Genomic DNA, 21,143 nt, shown 5'->3' on the forward strand with positions numbered 1-21,143 from the left:
ACAAAACAAAACAAAAAAAATTATAAAAAAAAACGCGTTCAGCTTGGAGGAGGAACCACGGCGCACTGGACGCGTCCAGTGATCCCACGCGGCCACGCTATGCACGCGACGCCCACATCCACCACACTACCACAGCCACAGCCACAGCCTTCCTTTCTTTTTCTTCTCTTTTTTTTCTTTCCTTCGCGGCGGCCACAGCCAGCAGCGAACAGCTTTTTTTTTTTCCTTTTTCCTTTTTTTTCTTCTCCCCTCGCATATAAAACAAACCAGGATAAGATCTCGCACGTGCCGTGCCTGCTCCTCCCTCCTCCTGTGCAGCCATCAAACGCGGGGTCGTACGAACTGAGATGCGAAAAAACGCGAGGAAATCACGCCAAAAACCGTAGCAAATCCCGTCCCCGAAATGGATCCGTGTGCCGTGAGATTCTCCCACACAAATTCCATACTTCCCCTCCACGGCCGCACCCCCAAGTCCGTGAGATCTATACCCTGAAATCCCACTGTTTCTTCGCAAAGATCGCGTAATTTTGTTGTTGTTGTTGTTGTAGATGCCGCGTGTGTATCGTCCTGATCTGGGCGTGCTACGGCCGTGCAACCCTATACTGGCTTGTGGCCTCGTCGCCGGGGAAGTAGGGCGGTGGACGTCGTCGTCGTCGTCGGAGAGGACGACGTGGAGGAAGCCGGAGGTGGGGTGGATGAAGCTCAACTTCGACGGGTCGCGCAACGACGCGACCGGGGCCGCGAGCATCGGCGGCGCGTTCCGCGACCACGAGGGCGCGTTCGTGGCCGGCTACGCGGAGCGGATGATCGTCGGCGGCGCGTCGAGCTTCACCGCGGAGCTCGCCGCGCTGCGGCGAGGGCTCGAGCTGGCGGCGAGGTACGGGTGGCGGCGCGTCTGGGCGGAGGGGGACTCGAGGGCGGTGGTCGACGTGGTGCACGGGCGCGCCGGGGTGCGGTCGGAGGAGGACCGGAGGCAGTGCGGGGAGATCGCCGCGCTGCTCCCGGCGCTCGACGGCGTCGCCGTGTCGCACCTGTGCCGCGACGAGAACAAGGTGGCGCACGGGTTCGCCAAGCTCGGCCACAAGGCGCGGCGCCGCCGGGTGTGGCACGTCGTGCCACCCAACGAGGTACTCGTGTTCCTGCAACGTGATGCTGATAGAGGGTAAAAGTACAAGGACCGAACAACACAACGTTAGTCGTTGATCGATGTGATCTTTCTCTGTAAAAAAGAAAGTTAACTGAGAATTAAACACCATCTAACCGAATCTGAACACGAGGTTATCGGTAACATTAGTCATTAATCGATATGATCTCTATCTATTGATTGATAATGATCTCTCTCTGAAAAAAAAAATAACCTAAATGAGATTTTAACATAATATAGAATAACAAATCTGAAACATGAGGTTGTCCTAGGTGGTAATGTTAGTTGTTGATCGATGTGACCTCTCTAACATTGCTACTCTATTAAAAAAAGCCTATCTAGATGAAAATTTAACACCACCTAGGACAATAAATATGAACATGAGATTTCTTAGGGTGGTATCAAATTCTCATTTAGATTGGTTTATTGTGATATGGAAGAATTACTTCAGCTTTGGGGGATTTATAATGAGATACAATTCCTTGTCATTACTTCGCTCTGATAAAATCACTTTTATATAAATGCGGTAGCTCATATTTTGTTGATTTGCGCTGGACAGCTTAAAATAATGAATGACGAATAATTTGTAGGCACAGTACAGTAGTGCGTGCGTAGTCGGATTCAGTGTCATCTTGCCCTTTTTTTTCTTGGGTAATGGGATATTATCTGACGTAACGATGGATTATGCAGCATAATTTCGTTTTCTAATTACGCACGGCTGAGGCCTGGATGCACACGTGTCACGCCTAGCGAGGAGGAGTCTGCGTCAGATGTCATCCTGGACAAGGACCTTATGATAGATTTATGGATCATGTGCATGATTGGTTTAACTGTTTCCATCGTTACCCTACGTATAAGATTCTTGAAATTGCCCTATTTGTGTACCCCTACAGATTTTTTCATGGGGTCAACCAGAGTTGTTGGTCAAGTACTACTGGAGTAGTAGCCGGCAACGGCAGTGAAAATGACGTGCCAAGAATGAGGCCAGGATGGGACATGCAGCTCACTCACTAATGCAAGGGCATTCACAGTGCATCTAGCTAGCAGTGAAAACGAATCGGGTTCTATCTGATCTCACCATTTTCATATTCTAACCCATATTTTATAATCGGAATTGGGTCGAACACGGATAGCGCCGAATACAGATACAAACTCGAATAGTATCGGGTCAAAATACGGAACGAATACGTACCAAAGTGGATACGTATATTATCGGTTACGAATATTTATTTGGATATCAAGTCGAAACAACAATCTTATATATCATATAAACAATAACCATTTAATAATTACATATATCCATAATACGATTATATTAGACCATTAGGACCTTAGGTAATAAATATGGTACAATATATCATAGTAAAATCAATACATAGTACCAGAAAGTACCTCACAAAAACATAATACGGATAATATCCGTATAATTATCCAGGTAACACCCAGATTTTTTAACGGATAATTCATTTCCGTCGGGTACTACGTTCCCGAACATCTCATATCCGTCAAAAAAAGGCCCGTATTTGAACCCAATATATGTGAAAAGTCCCGAGTACCCGAAATTGTCTCAAAATAATGTGTCCGAGCGGGCGGACGGGAAATACCCGCTCCGTTTTCACCCCTACATATAGTTGTCATTCAGTCCAAGCCTTCCACATCATAGATATCACGCCATGCCTGCTTCAAGGTGCCAAATGAAGAATGCGGAACCAAATAAAGACCCGCACAGAGCAGGGCAACCTTTGCGCGTTGTTGCTGTCGTCGAGGCTTCACACGTGGCAGATGAGGAGAAGGGAGGAAGAGGAGATGGCAGCGATCGAGCTGTTGCCACCGAGACGTTGTCTATGAGCTTCCGCTGCCTGAGGTCGATCCAGAGCTGGCCAACCGCCTCCCTCGATCCGTAACGGCCAAGGTCGACCCAGAGCAGACGAGCCCGATCAGCTCCGTCGAGGTTGATCCAGAGCCGCCTCCCTCGATCCACGCCACCGATGCCATTTCACCGATGAGAGCTCAACAGCGGCCGGAGGGAAGGGGGAGGGGAGGGGACCAAGGGAGGTGAGGATGTCACTGGCTTCATTAGGCTCACCGCTGTAGAATCAAGGAGGCCGACTAGAGGGGGGTGAATAGGCGGTTTTAAAACTTAATGGCACTTAAATAAAACTAACCTAAGTTGCTAGGCAAGGTAAGGTGCAAGGTTAACTAAGCAACTAAGTTAAGTTTTGCAAACCTAGGTGATATGGGCTCAAATATGTCTCTATGAATGTAAATAGCACAAATGTAAATGCAACAAATAAATGAGACAAGAGACAAGGAATTTTTCACCGAGGTTCGGAAACTCGCCGGTTTCCTAATCCCCGTTGAGGCGAGCCCAACTCCACCCGCCCAACCATGAAGCCACCGCACGCCCCCTTCGTCAAGGGGTGGGCAAGGCGGGAGCCGGCCCACGGAGAGGACTACCCAAGTCTCGATCACTCGAGGTAGTTCTTCCTTCACTCCGAAGGTGGTGAACTCCAAACCACTCACAAACGGCGCCGTGCCTCCTCCACAATCTCCTCGGAGAGGTCACCGGGCAACACCTACACAAGCCGTCTAGGAGGCGGCAACCTTCAAGAGTAACAAGTCTAGGATGCTTGCCGAGGATGATCAAGTGCCACACTAGCTATAACAATGAAGCAATGCACTTGGATTGGCTTAACTCACTCTCTAACACCTCACTAGATAAACTAAGTGCACAAGGGTGTGAGAGCTCTTGCAAGGGTTCAAGATAATGTAATGGAGTGCCAAAACCTTACCCTTGCTGCTAGGGAGTGGGTATATATACCCCCAACTACCAAAACTAGCCATTGGAACCGAAATCCCCAACTTTGTGCTCTGTCGGTCAGACCGCCATTGTGAGGCCGGTCAGACTGGACTACTTTGTAACGGCTAGAAAACTAGCCGTTACAGGGCAATCATGGAGCCCACTCAACCTGGCCGGTCTGACCGCAGTGTAGTGGCCGGTCAAACCGTCCACGGCTCGGTCAGACCACCGTCGGCTCGGTCTGACCGGTTGCGGCTCTGGCGGCTCTGTATCGCCACCAAAAACCAGACCAGTGCAACAGACCAGTGGGGCCGGTCAGACCGACCTTACCACGCCGGTCAGACCGGCCTAAGGCCCACGGTCAGACCGCAGGTCACTTTTCAGCTCAATTGACCGTTAGTAAAACGGCGATATCTCTTGACTCGGGTCTCGGAATTTGGCGTTTTTGGACTCTATGGAAAGCTTATTCAAAGGGCCATCCAACCCATGAAAAATCCATCCAAGAAACACAACTTAATCAAGGATAAAGGGCTCACACTCCAAAGGATATCCACCGGACATACCCACAAGATGTCACTCACTCCTATTGGACATGCCCACTTCTCTCTTGGTTTAGGACTTGAGAAAACTCATCACACTTGGTTAGACAAGCCCAAAAAATGCACATACATGCATATGAACTAATATGGCACAAGATCATCCACAAGCTCGCTTCATAGACCCCTCTTGATAATACAGCGCCTATCTAGCAAATCCGGTCTACACCAAACACCAAGACCGGGAAAAGACTAAGAAAACATTCTTAGCTACATTATACCTTTGCCTTGCGCCATCCATCTTGGGGTCAAGCTTGAGTCGAGATCAACACTTGTGACCATCCGGTTGAACCATGTTTATGCCAAGGTCTTGTCCATCCTTTGTCAAGACTTTATTCTCATCACAAGCTTGACTTCATTCTTGCCAACATGACGATGTCCTTGGCTCGGTGACCACTAACCCATGGTGTCATTCATTAGCCTCATCGTAGTGGGACCTATTCCTTTTCACACCTCAAAGGAGAACATTAGTCTCAACAAATCGGTTGTCATCCTTCACTTGATGACCAACCGGTTGCATATGAAAGATATGGATATGTTTGTTGAGTATTCATTAACATCACAAGTGTCATATACTCGTATGCAAGCTCAAGTGCAAAGATCCGATATAAATAATAGGTGAACAACATGGATCTAGAACATGCACAATAAATGTATAGGATTTGCTCCCCCTAAATATATGCATACAAATAAATATACAAGAGATGCAAGTGTATGCATAATTAGAGAATGACCAATGGGGGTTTATCCTATACATATAGAGAAGGCATATGTAGTAATGATGTAGACCAACATAAAACATATACCTTCATGATCTCCATGTTCTCAATGTAAATGAGACTAAATAAGATAACATTCGAGTAAACATTAGTCTCACACTTATATATCAATAACATGGAAATCATATATATGAACCTATCAAAAAGTAGGAGATAAGAAGTGGTACATATCGTTTTATCTCCATGCATCTCATCCTTGTCATGATTAAGGTCCATCACAAAAGAATGCATGTCTTCCACATCTCATTATCGGGAAATAACCTAGTAGACAACTTATGCAAAAGAGAGGTTAATCTCATAAACATCGGTTTATCATCTATCACCAAAGTAACAATTACACAAATTGTTTAATCCAAGATCTTTCAATCTTTTCTCTCTTTGGTGATGGATAATAACCCGATATAAACAATATAGAGAGATGAGATGAAAAATGATTTCAAATCAAGATAGAAATCTTATAATAAACAAAATATAGAATAAGCTCCCCCTCAAGATGTGCATACATATGGATATGAAGGAACGCATATGCACATAATCAATAAAGATCAAATAGGAAGCTCACACTATATTTTGGATCCACAAGAGAGACCAAGTTAGAATATGTGAAGTTTAATACATACCTCTCATCATTTTTACTTTTATATCGAAATGAGACTAGTCAAAGAAAGGCTCATAAAAATGATTAGTCTCATATAGTTAGATTTGTCATTAATCACCAAAACCAAATTAAGGCACTTGAACTTACAACCGCCAGATCCAGATCCCCCGAGGTTGGCAGCCATGAGGGAGTTGAGTCCGAGCCAGATCCACCCTAAGCTCGCTATCACATCCGGCGGCGAGGACATGAGCTCGTCGACAGTTGGGTGCGGCAGCGATTTGGTGCGGAGGTGGTGACGCAACAGCACCCCGACCCTGACGGCTGGATCTGGCTGCCCCGCTGCTGCTCCACTCGGTGTCATTGCCGCTTGGGCCGCCCCGTCGGTCGTCGCCGTTTGGGCCGCTCCACCCAGTGCCTTGGCTTCGTCCGCCAGTGAGGAAAGGAGTAGAGGAAAGAGAGATGGGGTGGGAGATGAAAAATGGAAGAAATGGTACTTGTGGAACCCACTACAAGCAACTTACACCGTTGAGTATGTAGCTTTAACACATTCTTGGTTTAGGTGGCATGTGAGGTTCGACAAATCTGGGGGACACTACTATTGTCCTAAGACTTCCCACTTGATTTTACTTGAATTCTAAAATATTTAGTTATAAAATCGAAAAATTAAATTAAAAATCAGAAGTATTCAAGATTCTCGTCAGCCGATTACTCACCAATTGCATTTTAGAATCTCGAGCTTGGCTACAGCAGTACTACTCCCTATCAGGGCACCCGCAATGGTTATCTATAGGCTCTTTACAAGAGATCTATGTCAGCATATTTTCCTACTTAGAAGAGATTAAATGAAGAGAGAGAGCAAATATATCTACTAATCTGGAGATAGTCTATAGAGAAAAACGAGGCAATAGATTAAAGAGCTATAGATACCCATGTAGACATACCATTAAAGTGGTTTACTATTAATCTAGTCTATTACTGAGATGTACATGTTTTATAGATAGCACATTACTTTATTATTGCGGGTGCTCTCGGTAGCCAGTTGCTTGTCTTGGCTTGGCTTGCCGTGCCTTGCTGAAATTCCCCAGCTCGCTTCCCCAAGTCGAAGCTGAATTGCACACATCTCAATCAATAATGCTCCCCCAGATCTAGGTGAATCATCAAATTTTTAATTACTCACATCATCATACATATAAATAATTCTTGCATCATTAGCCGCCATAGAAATGACAGTAATAGTAGCATCCAGAAATTTGCTCATTTAGTAGTACTTGACCAGTGACACACTGACACCTAGTGGCTACTTGTCCGAAGAAATTTTAACTCCAAGCTCGAGAAATCCACACCCAAAAAGATCTCAACTTTTGTAGTCTGATGATTTGATGACCAGATGAAACCAGGTTTCTGAACAAGCTGAGCTAGGAATCCTGCAGCTGGGTGGCAGTAGCCGTGTCCATGGCGCGCGCGGCGGCGACGTCGACGTCGACGCCGGTGTCGGTGTCGGGCATGGTGGTGACCCTGACGACGAGCGGCGTGCGGACGCGGTGGTAGCCGTCGGACCAGACGATCTCGCCGAAGTCGTACCGGCCGCGCGACAGCTTCGCCGGCGCGACGGTCACGTAGTAGGAGGCCGTGTCGCGGTACGGGGAGAAGGCCAGCGCCGGCGGCCACACGGCGGCGCGCGCGCCGTGCGGGCTGACGACGGCGGCGCGGTACACGGCGTCCCTCCGGGGCCCCATGTTCGTCACCGTCCGCTTCACGGTCACCGTCGCGTTGAGCCGCGGGAGCACGATGGCCGGGTAGTTGAGGTCGTACTCCGGCGGCGCCGCGCCGCCGCCCTCGCCGCCGCAGCTCGTGTCGAGCGACGGCGAGGGGAGCACCATCTGGCGTATCTGGTACCTGGTGTAGCCGAGGCCGCAGAGGAAGAGGACGTGGTCGCGCGCGCCAGCGTCGTAGACGAGGCCCGGGTCCAGCGCGCGCAGCGGGTCGACGTGGCCGGCGCCGACGTCGAACGCGTCCGCCGCCTTCAGCGTCCCGCCGGCCAGCATCACGTCGGACGTGTCGTCGTACATGTATGCCGTGGTCATCAGCGCCGACTTGATGGCTGCCGGCGACCACGTCGGGTGCACGGCCCTGACGACGGCGACGATGCCGGAGACGTGCGGGCACGACATGGACGTGCCCGAGTCGAAGTTCCACGTCACGGAGCGCTTGTCCAGCGGGATCACCGTCGGCGACGACATGGGCGGCCACGCCGCCAGGATGTTCACGCCGGGAGCGGTGACATCAGGCTGCACCCGACGAATCACAAAACAAAACACACGAATAAATGGTTTTGCAATATATTCGATTTTCTCCTAAATATTTATCAAATGCAAATATAGTTATATTGTAACTTATATGTAATTATAATATGACTTATATATAATTTTTACATAGTTTTGAAAAATAAAATCATAGTGTGCGTATGGATGAGGACATTTGTCATGAAACGTCTGCTTCACGAAAATAGCATGTTTCCGTATTAATGTTTTTAAAAGTTATATATAATTTGTATTATAGTTACATGTAAGTATAATAGAGTTACACTGTAATTTGTACTCTCTCCGTTTTAGGTTATAAGTCGTTTTGACTTTAGTCAAAGTTAAATTGCTTAAGGTTTTTCTTAAAAAAAATGCTTCAAGTTTAACTAAATTTATAGAAAAAATTAGTAACATTTTCAACCCATAACAAATTTTATTATGAAAATAAATTTAATTATTGATTTAATGAAACTAATTTAATATTATAAATATTAATATATTTATCTTTAAATTTAGTTAAATTTAAAACAGTTTAACTTTGATAGTCAAAATGACTTATAACCTAAAATAGAGGGAGCAGAAAATTTATCGACAAATGTATAAATAATCCCCGCAATAAAATCATGCCATTTTCACCATTTAATCCACGCTCTCGAGAATGAAAAATGTGGTGGCGTACCTTAAGGATGTGAGGGGAGATGGAGCTGGGGCCCCTGGAGGAGAAGTAGGCGACGGCCGGCGCCGGCGACTTGCCGACGAGCGTCGTGCTCGGGGAGAAGCGCGCGGTCGGCGGGCGGCTGCTGCCGCGGATGTAGTCGAGGATCCGGGTGCCCTGGCGGAGGTCGACGTGGACGGTGGGAAGGAAGTTGTCCTGCGTCGACCTGCGGGAGATGGTCTCGGCGAAGATCAGGCCGGCGCCGCCGGCGGCGTACACCGCCAGCGCCGCGACGCCGCTGGACGCCGTCGTGGTGGAGAAGCACAGCACGATCCTGCCGGACGCCGCCGCCCGGCTCCCGTTGGTTAGCTGGTCGAATGAGCAAGACCTTGGCATACAGCAATTGGAACCGTGTGATTCAAGGATGCAGATTTGCAGAAACTACACCTATGTATTTGCTAGCTTTACTTAGTACTCGTTTCATTTCAGATTATAAGACGTTTTGACTTTAGTCAAAGTCAAATTATTTTAAATTTGACTAAGTTTATAGACAAATATAATAATTTTTATAATACTAAATTAGTTTTATCAAATCAATAATGGAATATATTTTCATAATAAATTTGTATTGGGTTAAAAATATTACTATTTTTTTATAAACTTAGTCAATCTTAAAGCATTTTAGCTTTGACCAAAGTCAAAACGTCTTATAACTTAAAACGGAGGGAGTATTTGATTTGTGTTTTTTTTTTGTTATTACTATTGATAAGTGTTCGTAATGGGTGTTAAACTTGCACATTTTGTTTCAGAAGATTTATGTATTTCTGTTCGAATAGAGCAGTTTTCTTGCAAATGGTTAGATTCTACTCAAATATAGTAAAGTTCAGTTAGTGGTGATCACAATTAAGAAGAACATAGCAGCTACAAAACCACTAACCAGTTATTAACCTTGCGGATCATAGTTCTCATGTCTCACAAGTTCCTCTAACAGAGTTCTAAAATTCCATGCATATTTTGCGAACCATATAAAGGAGTAGTCATCACTAATATAGTTTTCCAATAATTTTTATTATTATTTTACTATCTAACAACGTTTTCAAGATAATTCAGGCTTATTCATATTGATCATGACCTGGGTATCAAATCTCAGTCTCAACCCTAGAAAAGCCATATTATCTCTCACTGTTCTGCCAATTACAATAATCATTACTTAATCCAATTAAACTGCACGTGTGTGAGAGAGAGATACCCATCGGAGAAGACACTGCCGCTTTCTACTAATCTCATCTTCATGTCATTCACATTGAAGCTCTCTCCCTATGCAAAAAACCAGTCATTTCATACATTATTACTTGATTTCACACAAAGCAAACCACGTTATATATAAAAGTACTAAAACACATAATGTAAGATACAATTCTGTGCAGATTACAGATAACTAGTAGCTTGCTAGCTTATGTTTATACACACACACATAATTATATTTTGTATACAACTATACCAAACATCTCGACTGTTGTAATCTAGACACACCACGATTTCTCAATACATTTATCTTTTTCTCTGATTTAATTTATGAGGAAATTTATAACCCCAAAGTAAACGTGGTGTTTTTTCCGAGCTATCTTAATACTCCCTCTGTTTATAATATAAATCACTATAAATTTTTCTTAGTCAAACTTATCTAGGTTTAACTAATTTTATAAAAAATATAACAATATTTTCAACACAAAACGGACACACTATCAAAATATATTTAATGTTACAATCGATGGTACAAATTTAATATTATAGATGTTGCTATTTTTTTATAAACTAAATCAAACATAAAAAAATTGACTACGAAAAAAATATGAAACTGAGGGAGTAGCTTAAATATAATAGAGAGATAAGATTATCAAAAAATAATAATAGAGGGATAAGACTGATAACATCATGGCTGCTGCACTCGAAGATAAATATTTCCATACCACCATAAAACACATGACAGTGAACTACCGTAGACGTGCACCATTAAGAGCCGTGATGTCATATCGTGCGTCCACTACAAACAGTAGACGCCATATTAGAGAAGCAGCGAGAGCGAGGTTAATTACCACGAGGGAGACATTGTTGCCGAGCGTGATCACCGTCGGGAACCTCCTGTCGATGGTGCTGGCGGCGACGGTGATCACCCACGGCGACACGTTCTGCACCATGGCGGCGTCGGGCCCGTCGTTCCCGGCCGAGAACACCGCCGGCACGCCGAGCTGCATCGCGTGGAACGCCCCGATCTCGGTGCTCGTCATGAACAGCGGCATGAGCGGCGGCGTCGAGCCGAGGGACGCCGAGATCACGTGGACGCCGTCGCGCAGCGCGTCGTCGAACGCCGCCAGGATGTCGGCGTCGCTGCACCGGCCCGTCAGGTCCTTGAACCAGCACACCTTGTACACGGCGAGCCGCGACCACGGCGCGCCCCCGCGCGCCACGCCGCGGCCCAGGCCGCCGACGTAGCTGGCGTCGGGCGACACGGCGCCCACCGCCGTCGACGCCGTGTGCGTGCCGTGCCCGACGCGGTCCCGCGGCGACCGGTACTCGGCGCCGCCGCTGGTGTTGAGCGGGCCGACCTCGCTCTCGAAGCCGGCGAGGTAGTAGCGCGCGCCGATGAGCTTCCGGTTGCACGCCGTGGCCGGGTCGAACTTCTCGCCCTCCACACACGTGCCGCGCCATGACGACGGGATGTCGCCTAGGTGGCCATCATCCCTGAAGCTCTGGGATTCAGGCCACACACCTGAAAAAACACATGAAAAAGAACAGATTCATCGTGTAAGGGCATGTTCAATCAAAGCCAATCCTAGAGGACACTCATGTCTCAATGGATCATACCCTAGATGAGCTTCTCAAAATCTGAAACAACTTAAGAGCAAGTTTAATAGTATAGCCCACTATTAGCTCCAATTCATCTATAGCCAATTCATACAATAGTTGCTTACTATACTATTAATATATGGTCCCACCTGTCATACACACATTGCGTCTTGGAGTCCGTGCTACAGCTGGCTACAGATCTGTAGTCCGCTGCTCTGCTTTCTCATCTTTTATCTCACTAAAATATATTTACAGCCGGTTAATAGTCTGCTATTATACCTGCTCTAATAGAGACACTCTATCTCAGCCGACAAAGCCCCATGTTTACTTTTACTTACCTACCCTAGTTTCTCTTTCCCGCCCCCTCTTCTCTTTTTCTTCGCACTCGCCTCTCCCTCCTTTTATTTTCGCCGCCGCACTCGCCTATCCCGTCGCCGGCGGCCGCGAGAACGACGAGGAGGGCCGCCTCCCTGCCTCTCTCTCGTCGCCGCTCGTCCACCGCTGCCTCTCTCTCTCCCTCTCGCCGCCGCCGCTCGCCTCTCCCTCTCGCCACCGCCGCCGCGAGGACGACGAGGAGGGCCGCCTCTCCCGTCGCCGGCGTCCACTGCCGCCACTATCTCTCCCTTTCTCCCGTCGCCGCCCGTCGCCGTCCTCCCCGGCATCCTCCGCCTCACGCCGTCGCCGGTCGGCGCGCGCCGTGCGAGCATGCGTCCGTACATCCCCAAGCAAACCTTCGCTTTCTGCCACTCCCTCCTCTCCTCGCGTCTCCTCCTCCCGTCCGCCGCCGCCGCCCCCACGGCGCCGGCCCTACCCGTGCAGGCGCTACTCACCACCGCCGGCCTCCTGCCGCGCCACCCCGACCTCTCCCTGGTCGCGCTCAACTCGCTCCTCCGCGTCCTCTCCCGGCGCGCCTCCTCCCCGGCCCACCCGCTCCTCGCGCTCCGCCTCCTCCTGCTCATGCTCTCCCCCGCCTCTCCCCTCCCGCCGCCCGACCACCTCTCCTTTCCCTTCGCGCTCTCCGCCGCCGCCACCGTCTCCCCGTCCCCCGGGGCCCAGCTCCACGCGCTCCTCGTGAAGAATGGCCACTTCCCCTCCGACCACTACGTCACCACCGCGCTGCTGCAGCTGCACGCGGCCCGGCCGGATGACGCGCGAAGGGTGTTCGATGAATTGCCCAGGCGGGAGGCTATACATTACGACCTGGTGATCGGCGCGTACACGCGCACGGGGATGGCGGGCGAGGGGCTGGGGGTGTTCAGGGCGATGTTTGTGGATGGGGTGGCGCCGGACGCCGTTGTGCTCACGACGGCCATCGCGGCATGCGCGCAGGCTGGCGCGCTGGAGTGCGGGGAGTGGGTGCACCGGTACGTGGAGGCGAGCGCGCCGTGGCTGCTCGGGGACGCGTTCGTCGGGTCGGCGCTGGTGAGCATGTACGCCAAGTGCGGCTGCCTGGAGCAGGCGGTGCGGGTGTTCGACGGCATGCCGGAGCGGAACGACTACGTCTGGGGCACCATGGTCGGCGCGTTTGCGGTGCACGGCATGGCGGAGGAGGCCGTGTCGTGCCTGGACAGGATGGCGAGGGAGGACGGCGTGCGACCGGATGGCGTGGCGGTGCTCGGAGCGCTCTCCGCGTGTGCGCACGCCGGCAAGGTGGAGGACGGGCTCAGGCTGCTCAAGGAGATGAGCCGCCGGTATGGCGTCGCGCCGGGGCACGAGCACTACGCCTGCACAGTGGACATGCTCTGCCGTGTCGGTCGGCTGGAGGACGCGGTGGCACTGATCGAGACAATGCCAATGGCCCCGCTCGCCTCCGTCTGGGGCTCCGTCTTGACCGGCTGCCGGACATACGCCAACGTGGAGCTGGCGGAGGTGGCCGCCGCCGAGCTCGGCAAGCTCGGCGCCGACGAGGGTGTGTATGTGCAGCTCTCCAACATCTACCTCGACTCCAACCGGAAGGACGACGCGCGGAGGGTCAGGAAGCTGATCGGCAGCCGCGGCATCAGGAAGGTCCCCGCGTACAGCGCGGTGGAGGTCGACGGCGTGGTGAGGTCGTTCGTCGCCGACGACCAGGCGCACCCGCAGCGCGTGGAGATATGGGAGGTGCTCGGGCTGCTTGCCGACCAAATGGGAGGGGAGCCGGACGAGGAGGAGGCCATGGCCGCGCTCTCGTGACAGGGAGAATCGGAGAGAAGTAGGTAGCCGAACTGATTTTTCCCTAGAGGTTTTATCAAACACAACTGCACAAAGCGCTGAGAGCCTGAGATAGCAGCTGGTATTTATGGAGGAAAAGAATCTAGTGGGAGCTGAGGTTTATCGACACATTACACATTGATCTCAGGCCATTAGAGAAGAAGGAAGATAATAAGTAGGCTCGCTGATGCTGTAATGTATGAATAGTTCCCTAACATCAGAATTTAGAGAGGGAACAAGAATTTTTGTTGCAAGAACTAACACTTTTTTGTTTGCATGCCTTAGCTTCAGTTTTGCACCGTAAGTCTTACAAATTCTAAAAGAAATGAATGATACGATTCTTTTTCCGGTCTTCGCTCCTGCTTTGCCAACTATATTCCGGTCCGGTGCGAAGCAGGTGTATGCGGGGACACCTGCTCCATGCGCTGTGGGTGCGCCTGGTTCCCGTGGGACGGGGAGATGGCTGCGGAGAGTGCGAAGTGGAAGGAGAGGTGGTCGGGCGGTGGGAGGGGAGAGGCGGGGGAGAGAGCATGAGCAGGAGGAGGCGGAACGCGAGGAGCGGATGGGCCTGGGAGGAGGCGCGCCAGGAGAGGACGCGGAGGAGCGAGTTGAGCGCGACCAGGGAGAGGTCGGGGTGGTGCGGCAGGAGGCCAGCGGTGGTGAGTAGCGCCTGCACGGGCAGGGCCGGTGCCGGCGCCGTGGGGGAGGCGGCGGACGGGAGGAGGAGGCGCGAGGAGAGGAGGGATTGGCAGAAGGCGAAGGTTTGCTTGGGGATGTACGCCCGGCGCGCGGCTGGAATGACCGTTTGTTTAGCTTCGAGCCCTCCTGCGCATTTTCACAGTAGGAGTACATGAATGAGTAGTAAAAGAAATGCTAGCTTCAGATCTTTTGTCAAGATGCAAGACAAGATGCAAGACATGATTTTATCTTTCATCTCAAGTTTGCTCAATTCATTTGTCTGAACACAAAGGTCAGAGGGATCGATCACCATTCAGCTGATCAGCTCGAACTTCTCGCGATGTGGTTGGACCACATGTTTTTCCGGCTAGAACACCATGCACTTCATGTTTGGGAATATAGAGCAACAAATATATGAGAGTGAAACTGGAATTACAGGTATATGAAACTGTCAGGAAATTTACCTGTATCAAGAATACCGACAATTATATCGTCTCCGTATTTCAATTGCATTCCGGCTGATTGTTCATTCTGAATATGCAGGCTGAGACCCATGAAGTCCCAGCTTCTTGTTGTATGGATCTCGAGCATCTTACTCCTGAATATTGATATGACCTCTTCTGCTTCTGCTCATATAATGATCATTGGAGTTTTTGGTAAGTTCATGGAAATTAACTAGGTAGATACAGGTATATTCTGAGAACAAAGTCAACGGGATAAAGGTAAATGCATACCAGATAATTTGGCAGCTTGCGTTGAATTGAGCATTGCAGCAAAACCAGAGAATCCATAGCTGTAGCTATACAGAATAGCATCTCTTGCTTCATCCGACCTACAAAAGTTGAGCTCACAAGTGACGCTTCACTCTTCAGCCACATTTTCTCGCCAAATAAGAACAAATATATCTAGATTCTCTAAGCTAAGGGTTTGAATTTTCTAAATTAATAATTCAACTTTAGCCTTTTTTAATCTAGATACAGTGTTGCGCAACAATAGCTCATGTGAGATGATAAAGTTTTTGCACTCCATATGACTATTTTGGCACATTCAACTTCAAGTATACCTGGTGTGTCTTTTGTTATTTGTCTTTAATTTGAGTAGAAAAAAGGACAATCAATTACCTTGTAAAGACTCCTGATAGAAGTTGGAGATGAAGACTTGCAGTAAGGGAAGCATTGAGGCCATCGTTGTGGCCCAAGTACACAATATGAACCTGAAAGACAATAGAAAGCACAGGTATAACTATAACATGAAACACATGATTTCACAAAAAGATGAAAAAACAGTAGTAACATCTGCAAGAAAAATCTACATGCGAATGTGATTCTTGAGTGGATTGAATGGGATGATATGAGAGAAAGGAAACAATGAGAAGAAGCAGAAAAACAGCCATTGCCTTTACACGATGAAGTTACTGCAACGGGAGAAGAGATATATATATAGACAGAGGTAGACAGAGGACAGAACATATGATTCTGTGGGGGACGTGCTTGTGCCATGTTGTAGGGTGCTTGCAAGACAAGCTTTCCAAAGCTAACAAATGGCTCTGACAATCCTCCATGGCCTGCATCATGCCTCAGCCTTGTCCATCTAGTGATCTAGTCTATAGATGCCTGATGCGATGATTAAGTCTATAGAGTTTAAGTACAGAGAGTCCAGCTACTGTACAATGCAGTAGAAGATAACAAACCTAAGGGGTTTGGTTTGTTAGTAGAGGCCTAACCTTCTTGAACTCGTGTTTTAATCATCTTATCTAGTGCTCTGTTAGACATAACTGGCAAAAAGACACCCATCTACCAGCTTTTGAGATCCTGTAAAGGCTAACCTCATGGTTTTCAGTTTAAATAGCTGCTAAAAGGCTAAACTCTAAGGTTTAGAGTTCAATTAAATACACAAGGTGTCTTCAACACATTGTGCTCAAATCATTAGACCTTGAAGATATACTTTAATGACAAGACAAACTTATGCCTACCATCAGCATCGAGGTTTCAGCAAACTACAGTGAGAAATGCATAATACTTGAATAGAACCTAAAATATCTAGTAATTGTTCCCCTGAACTCTTTTCTAGTATTTGTCAACCATTTATAGCATAAGTAAAAAGGTAACAAAATATCAACATAGTAGCCATGCACTATCAACTTTAATGTACAGTTTCTAATGCCAATAATTACATTCTCACTAACCATTACTTAATCCGTGAACACTCATGGCAGTGCAAATCTAAAAAAAATACAGAACAATCATACTTTGAGGGAAAAAATAGTTCCTAATCTGTATGGACCATGCTTATTTTGGTATGGTATAATCCTTCACGCCCTACTTTACAGGCATTCAACCACTTGCACTCAATCAACTAATATATTTCAGATGGTTGTAACTTGTAAGTGGCTGGTTGTGTAGATCTAGCATGCGTAGTAATTAAGTGGTAGGCATATCATCTAGCATTGCACACAATTAAAGAGCATGCTTATAGAGCCAACCTTATTGCAACTTTTTAACTGATGATGAATAAACTGTTTAGGGGGCCTTAATAAGATGGAAATATCCTTTTTACATGCTATTATAGACACTCAAGAACATGGAGGCAAACAGAAACCTGATTGATCGTGTGGTACGATTTTAGCAGGATATCTTGAATCACATCCAGTAGATATGTGCCCTGCACTTCAGTAATGCAAATATAATAGTTTACAGAAGGAAATATGGAGAATCATTACAGGTATATAAAGAAGAACCTGAAGTATCCGACATACATACAGTATGAAGCTTACCGAACACCCCATGACATGAATTCAATCAATCACATTTCTTCACTTCACAGAAAAACCATGCTTCACCGACCATCAATCTTGCCTTTTCTGTGCATTATAATATGCAAATTTGCATCATTGGATACAATAGAGCAAACAATGGGTTCCATATGGGTTGGATCTGCATTCATGTTCAGTGGCTGCCTGCATTCATGTCAATTGATGATGTTCCATCCAATTGAGATTTGGGAGGCTGGTCGGTATTGTCAGGACAATGGTTTTGATACAGGAGTACATGTTTTTAGACTCACCGTAGAAGCTTACTGCATGGTGTACTATCAATTTTAAGTTCTGCATATTTTGTATAGTTATGAAACTTCAGATGCCAAATCATTTTCTGGCATCTGGGTGGCAACTGGCAAGGATGGATTGATGATGGCAACTGTCCATTCTACGCAGTTCATGAAAAATGAGTATACATTTTTTGCAGGAGGATTCTTATGGCCAGTTGCAGCCTTGCAGGTAGGCTTTCCAACACATGAACTCCTGAACCTTCATCAGACATGGGATGGAAACTGTGGAGTATTTATTGAACTGTCCTCCCAACCTGCCTTGCATAGCATCAAACTCATCACTGTCAGCTGTGATATCTAGAGAAGTCGCATTGACAAGATTTTTCGAAGAGAGGGCAAAGTGTCCCAGTATTCCTGAAAAATCTGACCTTAAAAAGTCAATAGCACTCAAAATGATAATCATCTATAGGAACAAACTGAGAGAATGCAGATTATGGTTATGCATGAAATTCCAAGTTATGCCGCGTCTAGTAAGATCAAGCTCTGTATCATGTAGTGAAGCCAGAATCCTATCCTATATAAGCTACAAAATTGCAAATGAACATGAGAATGTCATTTATTTTTTTTTATAATTTCCACAAGTTTCTAAAAGTCAATGCTACGATTCAGAAAAATAGACTTCCATCAATTGGACAGTTCAGGCATACTTGTACCTAAGTTTAGTCCACCACCACTGGCTTGTCAGAAATGTATTAACTGTGCTTGTTTTGTCACTTGGCCACTTGTACCTAAGTTTAGTCCACCACCACTGGCTTCAAAAAGTCTTGAATCAAATACTTAAGTCTAATCTGAACTATACCTTTTAAAGTAAGTAAAAAGAACTGTTTGACTATATTGGGAGTTCATGGCAAGGTAAAAACCATTAATTTGCTGAAACACTGAAACTGCAACTACATAATGAACTATTGTAATAACAGAATAAGAACAATCATCAACAAATACAGAAGATTTATAATAAAAAAATGGAAAGTAAAATGAATAAGAGCATGCATCAGCCTATTGTAGCTGATAGGTTGCAATTAGGACTTACAAAAAGCACACAGTACGCTGATAATAAAGACTAGAAACTAAGAGTTAAAAATTAGGGTTTTAATTGCCAAATGACAAGATTAACAAGCACTACTTTATTTGCCTTTAGGGCTTTCTAGGACCAGACAACTATGGAAGCCCAAGTGGACCCCGTTTCTTTGACGTAACAAAACTTTACACAAAGCCTTACAGACTTGTGCTAATAGGAGTTATTGATTTTATTGCTTCAAAGAAGAACTCAGGTTTTGTTTTTTCTATTTTATTTTAAGGTGTTGAATTTCCGAAGAGTGTATTCTTCCATGACATATAGATGGTTAACTACTCCAACTCGATGGCTGAGAGAAAAGTGAAATCTTAACTTTCCCTAGAATCAGCTCTTTACTATCATGTCCCTTTTCTTTGATATTTAGTAGGTGAAGGCTACTCTCATGAGTAATAGATTTTGAGATGTTAATCTGTTAAATTAGCATGACAATGATATCATACTATTTTGATGATATGCCAACTGTGAGTTGCTGCAAGCAGCATTCGAACCTAAACAAAATATCCCCTAGATGTCACACCAAAGTATGCTCACTCTAGTCAATTAACTTCTTTCACACCAGCCACAGACGAATCTGTCAGCACCCTCAAGGTGCAAATAGTCATACAAAATCCAAAGACAATCCGAATTTATACATCCTAGCAGCCGGTGTCGACATAATTAGGACTAGCACAAAATGGACAGCCAAGAAGAAGTGCAACACCAGCTGGAGCTCACACAATCCAATCACCTAGAATTTAGCCCTATTTAAGCACTGGTGAGATCAAAATTGGGCAACCTAATAGCGCACTACCCACAAACATACAGAGCTCAGCACCACTACTCTCACAGGCAATCAGTCGATCACTTGGCGGGCGCATTAAGATTAATCTCAAGCAGACAGCCCACACCGATCCAAATAGAAGTATATATTGTTTGGTCACACCGACATGCTTATTTGTTCACTAATGTCGTGGTTTAGCATTCGATCAAACGAGAAACTGTTCCTATACAATGCAACAAGCAATTCACATTTCACATTGTGTTGCTGAGCCCCAAGGGGACATGGACACCTCCCCTAGTCAGAGAACTCCAAAGACTAATCTAATAGAGTGACAGGATCACCAACCTAATCTAGTAGATAATTCAAGATGTAACTATATGATGCACATGTAGGAACAGCCTAACTGTAACTGCCTCTAGTGGCCTAGTGGGTGCAGGCCCCATTGTGCTGTATCTGGAGCCACATTTCTTGATCATAAACTAAGGCAAAGATTAGGCTAACCTGGGCATGACAATTGTCTGGACATGAAGAAGAGGATGGAGGGAGACAGTGACACCCCCAAATTGGACAAAGAGCAGATGTTTTTTACCTAATGGGATGAGGAGGAAAGGAGCAGAACTCATCAAATGGTGGTGCTAGTTGGTGATGGCTTTGGTGGGTGTTGGGCTTGGAAGATTGGCACTGGTCCAGGTCTCTCTCTCTCTCTCTCTCTCATCCTCATGCCCAGCCAGAACAGCGGCCAAGTCCAAGAAAAATTTCCACTAGAACACAAACTCTTGCGGCGATTGCAACCTCTCCTCTCCCCCCTGGAGAAAAAAGTCTTTTTTTGGGGATTGCAAACCTGGCACTGTGATTCAGACATCCACTTGGCCCTCCATCAACAAAGGTCAATCATCACCAGGAAAAGAAAGGAAGAAAGAAAGAAAGCGAATGCTGCTACTGCTACTACCACAAGGAGGGGTGAAAAAGGAGGGATTTTTATTCTTCTAGCAGCAAAGAAATGGGGATTAGTGCAGTCATAAGTCTTACCTGTGGCCGCAGTTACTGAGTAGGAGTAGTGATTAGTGGGTGGTGATGGGCACCACTAGTCACCACCATATCCAAGTCCACCAAGAAACCCCATCATTCCATCCATCCATCTCACTGAAAGATCAAGATTCAAGCAGCAGATGGAGGCTAGATGAGTGCATTCCTTGCAACTCCCAACCACAACCAAGAAAGCAGTTTGGAAAGGAGTGAGGGCAAAGCAAACCCAACCAAGGTCAAGGGGTCTCAAGTCTCAACTCCAAAAGCCAATGGAATCTAGGAGGAAGAGACATGGAGGAGAGATGGCCACCACTACACTCTCCATTGTCCCACTCAAACTCAAGTGCACCCCTCTTCTTTCTTGGTGGTGGTGTGTGTACTGCCTTTATCTGCTGTCTGATTGCTGCATTTCCTACTCCCCTTTTTATCCCCTTCCACAAAACAAAAATCCAAAGAAAAAGAGAAATCTTCCATACCCTTCTTAAATGCAAGATCCATGCCGTTGCTGTAAAGGATGTGTTTATGTATAAAAGGAAACGGACTACCAGAATTGAACTGTTCAGCCATTCCGTTCTTTTTGCCCCCTTTGC

The 21,143-nt window shown here is 46.8% G+C and overlaps 2 protein-coding genes across 13 annotated transcripts; one reads left to right on the forward strand and one right to left on the reverse strand.

Moving 5' to 3' along the window:
• Positions 1 to 7,105: 7,105 nt before the first annotated feature.
• LOC127765006 (subtilisin-like protease SBT3.18) lies at positions 7,106 to 20,921 on the reverse strand. 12 transcript variants are annotated; one of them, XM_052289798.1, is made up of 11 exons: positions 20,557 to 20,920; positions 18,346 to 18,440; positions 17,361 to 18,055; positions 17,186 to 17,248; positions 15,709 to 15,800; positions 15,322 to 15,419; positions 15,052 to 15,213; positions 10,969 to 11,642; positions 10,122 to 10,189; positions 8,897 to 9,260; positions 7,106 to 8,205 (listed from the first exon to the last, which is right to left on the reverse strand). In XM_052289798.1, exons 3-11 carry the CDS (start codon positions 17,370 to 17,372, stop codon positions 7,333 to 7,335), a joined length of 2,406 nt encoding a protein of 801 aa, XP_052145758.1. In that variant the 5' UTR covers positions 17,373 to 18,055; positions 18,346 to 18,440; positions 20,557 to 20,920; the 3' UTR covers positions 7,106 to 7,332. The 12 variants fall into 12 exon arrangements, with proteins under 12 accessions (XP_052145758.1, XP_052145757.1, XP_052145759.1 ...); XM_052289797.1 differs by having other exon boundaries at positions 17,361 to 18,440; positions 20,557 to 20,921; XM_052289799.1 differs by lacking the exon at positions 18,346 to 18,440 and having other exon boundaries at positions 17,361 to 18,046.
• On the forward strand, positions 12,078 to 14,252 carry LOC127765008 (pentatricopeptide repeat-containing protein At3g28660-like). Its single transcript, XM_052289806.1, has one exon. It carries the CDS (start codon positions 12,425 to 12,427, stop codon positions 13,889 to 13,891), a length of 1,467 nt encoding a protein of 488 aa, XP_052145766.1. The 5' UTR covers positions 12,078 to 12,424; the 3' UTR covers positions 13,892 to 14,252.
• Positions 20,922 to 21,143: the final 222 nt, after the last annotated feature.

The sequence above is a fragment of the Oryza glaberrima genome, chromosome 3 (genome assembly GCF_000147395.1).
Source record: "Oryza glaberrima chromosome 3, OglaRS2, whole genome shotgun sequence".
Lineage (NCBI taxonomy): Eukaryota > Viridiplantae > Streptophyta > Magnoliopsida > Poales > Poaceae > Oryza > Oryza glaberrima.